General features: G+C 40.3%; 1 protein-coding gene across 1 annotated transcript; it reads left to right on the top strand.

Annotated features, from left to right (window-relative positions):
• The first annotated feature begins 865 nt into the window (after positions 1 to 865).
• Positions 866 to 7,657, top strand: AK3 (adenylate kinase 3). The gene is made up of 4 exons (XM_009869175.1): positions 866 to 982; positions 2,935 to 3,107; positions 5,618 to 5,736; positions 7,303 to 7,657. The coding sequence occupies exons 1-4, from the start codon at positions 922 to 924 to the stop codon at positions 7,424 to 7,426; spliced, it is 477 nt and encodes a 158-aa protein (XP_009867477.1). The 5' UTR covers positions 866 to 921; the 3' UTR covers positions 7,427 to 7,657.
• The last annotated feature ends 283 nt before the right edge of the window (positions 7,658 to 7,940 follow it).

Raw genomic sequence — 7,940 nt, 5'->3', positions numbered from 1 at the left:
TACTGAAAGTGGTTGTGTCTTGTGTTGGTATGTCAGTTCATCTCATTTTCTCTTCTGTTTAATTTACTGTAATTAGATCTGGATAGGCCACAAGTAAATGTTTCTGCAGCTCTGAAATAAAACCAGTCTAGCTGCTATTCTGGGTGACTTACGTAGCTGGGTATTTGTTTTATAAATGAAGGCCACATAGACTTTGTGCCTAGGACACAACCCAGGCAAATTAATGTTAGTCAGTTCCGTGGGAAAATACTAGTGTCTGCGCACTCCCCTAAATAGTTTACCGCGTCTATAAACATCCTCTTGTAAGTCTTGTAATCATAAAAATACAGATCTGGCAACTGTGTCCCACTACATACTGCTCTGTTAAATATCAAAGTCATTTCCCTTCATAGTGAAGTTGTAAGTTAATAACCAGCCACTAAACTGAGAAAATAACTTTCTTGACAGGAAATCTGAGGGCTGATGTCTTAATTAACTTGGATCTTTTACATTTATTCTTTTGAAGAATCTTTTACCTAATGGCCTCTCCTGGTTTTAGTTTTCAAAACCTGGTATTTCAAGTACTTGTTAGTAAAATTATTTTGGGGGTGTGTGGGAGGTGGGAGGATAGAGATGTGCTGAATGCCTTGTTGGCATCCATGGAACTACAGGGTCATCAAATTAATCTGAAACATATTTGCATCATCAGATCCTAATTGATCATCTCTTTTTCAATTTCAGCCAGCGTACTGTTTCTCTTGTTTACAGCTTTACTTTTCTGTGTCATCCTGATCAAAAGAAATTTTTTTGCAGGCTTGTGAGCTTTTTTTTTTGCTTGCTGGAGGTCAGAGATAGTGTAACAAGACTTCTTTTACTTCTGCAGAAGTCGGAATCCTTGCCAAGTCCTACATTGATGAAGGGCGGCTTATTCCAGATGACATTATGACACGACTAGTGCTGAATGAGCTAAAAGTTCTACATCAGTACAACTGGTTACTGGATGGTAAGTCAGCATATTGGATATCAGTGTATATGGAGAGAAAATGTGTACTGGAAAGCTTGGAGTGCTTTGGTCACTTGTGGGTAGCTACGCTTCAGCAGCCATCCTTGAGTTGTAGTTCTGGACAGTGTTTGTTGCCAGCTTGTGAAATTGTCAGTAGCTAGTTTGCCCCAGTTTCTTTGGCTGTAAAATGCTTTGGGTGCGTCCCACCTTCAGAGGGTTACAGGGTTGTTAATTCATGTTGAGAAGGCAAGTTTAACACACTGGTAAAATTTCTGAACTGGCAATTCTAGTAATTATTGTGCTTTATTTCCCCTTTAAAATATGTATTGAGAAGTTTCTTTTTCTTAAAGCCTTTTCTTGTTAAAGTCCTTGGGGGATAGAACACTTCTGAAGAATGGGGCTGAGGAGTTATTTAAGTAGAAAGGTAGGTATGTGATGTACCATCTGCCAGTATAGGTGGGGAACTGAAATGCTGGAGAGCAGCATAAGGGAAGGGAACGTGGGGGTCCTGGTGGGCAGCAGGATGCCCATGAGCCAGCCATGTGCCCTTGTGGCCAAGAAGGCCAATGGCATCCTGGGGTGTGTTAGAAGAGATGTGGCCAGTAGGTCGAGAGAGGTTCTCCTCCCCTTCTACTCTGCCCTGGTGAGACCACATCTGGAATATTGTGTCCAGTTCTGAGCCCCTCAGCTCAAGAGAGACAGGGAACTGCTTGAGAGAGTCCAGCGCAGAGCCACAAAGATGATGAAGGGAGAAAAGGCTGAAGGAGCTGGGTCTCTTTAGCTTGGAGAAGAGGAGGCTGGGGGGTGACCTCATTTATGTTTATAAGTATGTGAAGGGTGGCTGTCAGGAGAACGGAGCCAGGCTCTTTTCAGTGATGTCCAGTGACAGGACAAGGGGCAACAGGTGCAAGGTGGAGCACAGGAGGTTCTACAAAAACATTAAGAAAATCTTTTTCCCTGTGAGGGTGACAGAGCACTGGCACAGGCTGCCCAGGGAGGTTGTGGAGTCTCCTTCCCTGTAGACATTGGAAACTCACTTCAGTGCACTCCTGTGTGACCTACTCTACATGATGTTTCGAGGTCCCTTCCAACCCCTAACATTCTGTGATTTTGTGATGCAGCAACAAGGTTAAGGATAGAAAGTCTGCAGCAGTGCAGCCTGTAATAAATCACTAACAAAAACACTGCTTAAGTTCTCTAAAAGGTCTCTTTTGTTTGCTTTTTGGTTCTGTTCTCTAGAGTGAATTGTTTTGCAATTCTGCAGTATAAGCTGATTGCTTCGGCATTCACAGTGGAGAGAAATTGAATTTGCCTCTGTCTTCATGAATGGAATGGGGCAAAATGCAGTGTCTTTAAATTGAAGAGACAGATTCCTGTTCAGCCTTGAGTGTTCTCACAGCCATCCTCCCTGAGGATAGTTGATACACTCTAGACTTTCCAAAACGCTTTCTAAAGCTACTCTTCTAATGTAAAATTAATCCTGGACTGCCTCTGGTAGATATATTGGGCTTGCTGCAAGTGAATAAAACAGGTTTGTATCGGTCACCTCCTTAAGCCAGACCTACACAAATGTGGAAGTAAGAGTTGTCACAAATGCTTGTAGGTTGTACCAGACCTCTGACTGAACTGACTATAGCTTTTATTGTTCAAAATTAACATGCAATGGATTTATTCAGTATAGTGGCATGCAGTACATATGAGTCTGGTGTCTTTTTGCATTTATTCGTTACACTTCTGTGAAGATGGTTAACTGAACTGAGGAAGTGGAAGCCTGGGAGGTGTTTAACAAATCCAAGTGCCATGATACACTGAAAATTTGATGTATCTTCAACCTTTATATATGATGATGCCTTTTTTTTTGTCTGATCATTATTTTCTTTAATGACTGAATCCATGTAATTCTCACTAGAACTCTGTGTTTGGATTTTTATGGAGCTGTTTCCTTTAATAAGGTTTCCCCAGAACCGTTGCTCAGGCAGAAGCCCTGGATAAGGAATGTAAAATAGACACTGTGATTGACCTGGATGTGCCATTTGAGACTATCAAATGTCGTCTCACAGCACGTTGGATCCACCCTGCTAGTGGCAGAGTCTACAATCTTGAATTTAGTCCTCCAAAAGTGCAGGTAAGTAGCACCTGTCTGTGTTGGTGCTAAATAAATATTGCATTGCCCTTGGTAATTGCAGTAAAATATCGTTTGCCTGTGTTGTTGCAAAACACAGTACCTCGGCAGAAAAAGTCTCATTTCATCTCCTAGGAGCACAGAACCTTTCTGGTAAGACCTTGCTTCTGAGGGTGTGTTAGTGACCTCGTAGAAGCTCAAGCTGATGGACAAGGTGTGTCCCCCCTGCAGAATGAAACACTGTGGTGTTCTGTAAGCTCGTGTTAAAGTTGTTCACTGATCTGGAATACTTTCAGTCTTGGACAGTGGCACTGGACTTGGGCATGTTTTTAGCCTGTTCTGCAAGTTTGCGGCCTGTCCAGTCCACAATGTAGTTTCCTTTTCCTTCCTCCAGAGGATTCTTTCTTTTTATCTAGGAATCACTTTGAATCATCAGAGGAATCCAATTGATGCTTTTCCTTTGTTTATATTTAACCATGACAGGTATTTTCAAGGGAACAGTTGCCATATTGGAAAGTTAGATGTAGAAACTTGCCAGTCAGGGAAGTTTCTCAAGAGGTCAAAGAGATGATGGCTTGAGATATCCTGAAGAGGAATAGTCAGCTTGAAGATAATGATTGTTACATTGTTACCTTAAGATTTTTGGGGAACTCTGATTAGCCTTAATGCAACTCACCTTAAGCTGTATTTTACCCTTAAATCCAAATAACTTACTTATTGTGGCATCACATTTCACCTGGAACCTCTATTAAGTTGCATCAGCAGCATAGCAGGCCTTGTAGTTTTTGGATTTCAGTGTTGCTGGAAAAGAGACCAGCTGAAATAGCATGGGAAGTGAGCAACTGGAAACACTGCCTTTGCATTGTTTAAAATGTAGTGTTTTAAGTTATGGTTATTTTTAAATGCAGAAGACCATGGGCAAGCTGCAACAGAGAATTACCAGACCTACCTGAGAGAGGGCTTCAGCTGCCACAGCTTTGCTGTTAAGAACATGCCACTCTACCTTCCACTAATTAGCAGGCATATCACAACATAGTAAAGTAGATTACAGTATCTAAGAAAAATCATGGAATGGAGCTGAACAACTGAAATACAGTTGTCTCTGTTGTCTGAGAGACATGCAAGATGTTTACTTATTCAAAAGAATCAAAAGATTACGGTTTAGAGCTAGTACAAAGTCAAAAGCTCAATATTTAAGAGACAATGAAGGTACTAGTATGGTTGCCTGCACAGATCCTAGAAAGAGGCACTTGAGTGTTTTAAATGATTGTCTGAACATATAAATCCTTCTCTGATCTGATGCTGGTTAGCTCAGTGGTTTGAGCGCGGTGCTGACAACAATGACATCACCGAGGTCGCGGGTTCGATTCCCGCTCAGTCCCCATGTGTTGCCTGGTCTAGTCGAGAGGTGGCGTCCCAGCCCATGACAGGGAGGTTGGACTAGATGATCTCTAAGGTCCCTTCCAGCTGAGGCCATTCTGTGATTCTATGATTCTATCTGGATGTTCTGAAACAGATTTTCTTCACAGCTTCATGAACAGAGAAACTTACTGAACACTGATGGTTATTGATTTTTGTGAAACTGACTGCCAGGATACAAGCAGGAAAAGAAAATGTATTTGTGGTCTAATTGGCTTTGTACTTTCAAGATCACTCTTGTTTCCACTCTAAATGTCAGATTAAATCTGTCTTTAGGGAAAAATCAAAATTCTTCAGCATTTAACTATTACGTACAAAGGAGTATAGTCCCTTATATCAGTGGTGGGTCATACTCTGTCATTAGATGCACAATGATTCAGTGCACCTAAGAAGGAGCCAACTTTTATGCCACTAGCTAATCCTTCATAAGATATGCCAATTGTCAATAATTTCTTCAGTCATTGCTGATTTCAAAGCTTAAAAGCTTCATAATCACTTCTGGAGGTGAAATGTGCAGTTAAGTAGGAGCTGTCACAGTTTACACAGTTAGGTTTCTGCCTCTATTTACTGAATCCTAGAAAAACTGCATCTGGCTTTTATGCTGGTTTTTTTCAGCATAAAAAACATTTAGCAACAGCGTTGCTAAATAATAACTCTTCCATTTTGTGACTTAAAATCAAAGGGCCATTAACTCCTTTCCCCATTTCAGTATTGTCAAACAAAGGTCCGGTTTGTCTCTTGCTCGTTTCCTCTTATACAGAAACATATTACCAACAATACTATTTTCCCTCATATATGAAGTTTTTGTCTACTTATTTCCCACATCCAACAAATGTTTCAGCGGACAAATTAGTCACTTTACTATGACCATATGTTCATTACCAATACTGAGAAAGTATTTTTAACTGATGGACTGTCTTACTGGAAAGTCAACAACTTATATTCCAGGTAAGATATGGGCAGTAGCCTCTCTCTTTATAAAGACAAATGTACACCTTGACTAACTGGAAACTGATCATAATTTAAATGGAAAATTACACAAAATAAACAGAAATAAGGAGTATACACCTGTGTTTGCTTTTACCTGTGATTAGGGCATCGATGATATCACTGGGGAGCCACTTGTTCAGCGTGATGATGATAAGCCAGAGACAGTTACCAAGAGGCTGCTAGCTTATGATGCACAAACAAAACCTGTTCTAGAGTATTATCGGTAAGTAGTAATTTTTTTTCACACAAACAAAACCTGTGTGTAGAATATTACCAGCAAGTAGTGTTTTCACATTCTAAAAGCTTCTTCCACATTAGTGCAGAGGAACAGATCTCTTCAGTCACAGAGATGCTGCAGCAGTGAATAGTGGTGTGAATAGCAGTGCATCAGCTCAGTAAATCAACCCAGCAAAATGAGTACGTTTTCCATTGTTATATGAAACCTCTTCAAGAGATTTGGATAGGACTAAGAGGATAGGACAAGAGGAAATAGCACCAAGTTATGCCAGCGTAGGTTTAGGTTAGATATTAGGAAAAACTTCTACACTGAAAGGGTTATCAAAAACTGGAACAGGCTGCCCAGGAAAGTGGCTGAATCACCACCCTTGCACATTTAAAAGCCATCTAGATATGGTGCTCAGGGACATGGTTTAGAAGTGGACCTGGTACAGTCAGATGATGGTTGGACTTGGATCACCCTAAAGGTCTTTTCCAACCATAACTATTCTATGATTCTAAGAGCCTTTTCCTGCAGCCATATTATGTTTTACAAAGAGCACTGTGCATTATTCAATATAAGGAACATAGCTGTGATTAGTGAGGTAGGAGAGACAGTTCCTTCGTTTGGAAGACTTAAGTGTTTCTCTTTTGGATGTACAGGTAGAAGCCCTCCTAACAAGGGCAAGAGGTCGAGAAGTCATACACAAATAGAAAAACTGTGAATGATGATTTAAAAATGGCCGTTCTAAGAAGAAGAGTGTGACAGGCATAGCTAGCAGGGAGTAAGCAGCTATTTGGGAATACTGCCACTTGCACTGTGGAATGATAACAAATTCTTAGTTCTGTTAAGAGCCAGAATTACACACAAAGTTTATCTTAATGTAAATCTGCAAATATCACATTGGTAATATATATAGATAATAGTAGGTCACTCTGTAGACCATTGTAGTCTTATCTTGCCTAAACAAAGAAATCACTCTCTGACAACATCCTGAAGGGAATGTCCATCCTCTATCTCCATATCCACCACCCTTCATTATGCGCTACCAAAAATATTGGGCAGAAGACTAGAACCTCCACCTTTGGGGTAGTTAAGTTTCAAAGTAGTTTTTCTGATTGTCCCGACTTTGGCAGTTTTCTGAAGTGAAAATGCCTCAAAGCACCACAGAAGGGCATAGGCTCAAGATATTATTACTGATAATAAAACACAGATAAAATTAGCTACAGAGCAACTCGATTCTGCCTAGTTCACTTGCTTGTTCTGAGGCACCTTCTTTGATCCTTGAAGTGTAACTTTACCACATCTGGGTTCATCACAGTTGTGTGGATGACGGCTGTATAGATGTGCTATAGGACTGCATTGCTACTGCTTATTTTTACCCTTCATGGTTTAAGTACTCTGTGGACAGCTGTCAGTTTTATGAACTGATGCTGTCAGTAGCTCACTGAGGAACAAAGTAATGCATTCTCACTGTTATGGCTGTTCTTGGTGTTAAATCATGTGCACATTTGCAAACTGCTGTCAGGGCAATCTTAATTAAACATTTTGTCTCTTGTAATGTTTTCTTAGGGAAAAAGGGTTATTGAAGTCCTTCTCTGGAACAGAAACCAACACGATCTGGCCACATATCTATGCCTTCCTCCAAACCAAGTTGCCAGATGTGAGCCAGAAAGATGCTACTACTCCCAGGTGAAAATAGGTCTAACTTCTGCTCATCTGTTGTAGCTCACACCAGATTACATCAGATTTAGCAGTCAAGGATTTCTCTAAGTAATTTACCAGACTGATCAATTATTAAAGTCTAATGCTGTCCTTAATTTACATTAGGATAAAACTTTGTTGCCTGTGGTTCAGACTTTAATGCTGTAATTTTTTATATTAAATACACCTAATTTGTATAATATAGTAACTGACTTTAACAAAAGCAGATATGCTTGTGTCTCTTATTCAGAAAGTATTTATGTTTGCAAATATTGACTGGTAAAGGAAGCACATTTCAGAATAATTACAAAGCACATTGATTCATTTACTCAATCATGATGTGCAGTACACAGCAGTAAGGACATAAAACCACAGTTCTTTAATGTGTGATTAGTTGAGGCCAGCCAGAAGCTGTGAGGAACTGTGACTACCATTCTGCAGAAAAATAATTCCGCATCAGAACTGGAACTGGCACACAGAGAGGTTGACCCCATGGAAGACAGTCA

This window comes from Apaloderma vittatum, unplaced genomic scaffold, assembly GCF_000703405.1.
Source record: "Apaloderma vittatum isolate BGI_N311 unplaced genomic scaffold, ASM70340v1 scaffold6210, whole genome shotgun sequence".
Taxonomy (NCBI): Eukaryota; Metazoa; Chordata; class Aves; order Trogoniformes; family Trogonidae; genus Apaloderma; species Apaloderma vittatum.
The sequence above is the reverse complement of the archived record's forward strand: the minus strand, read 5'-3'. Positions and strand labels throughout refer to the sequence as shown.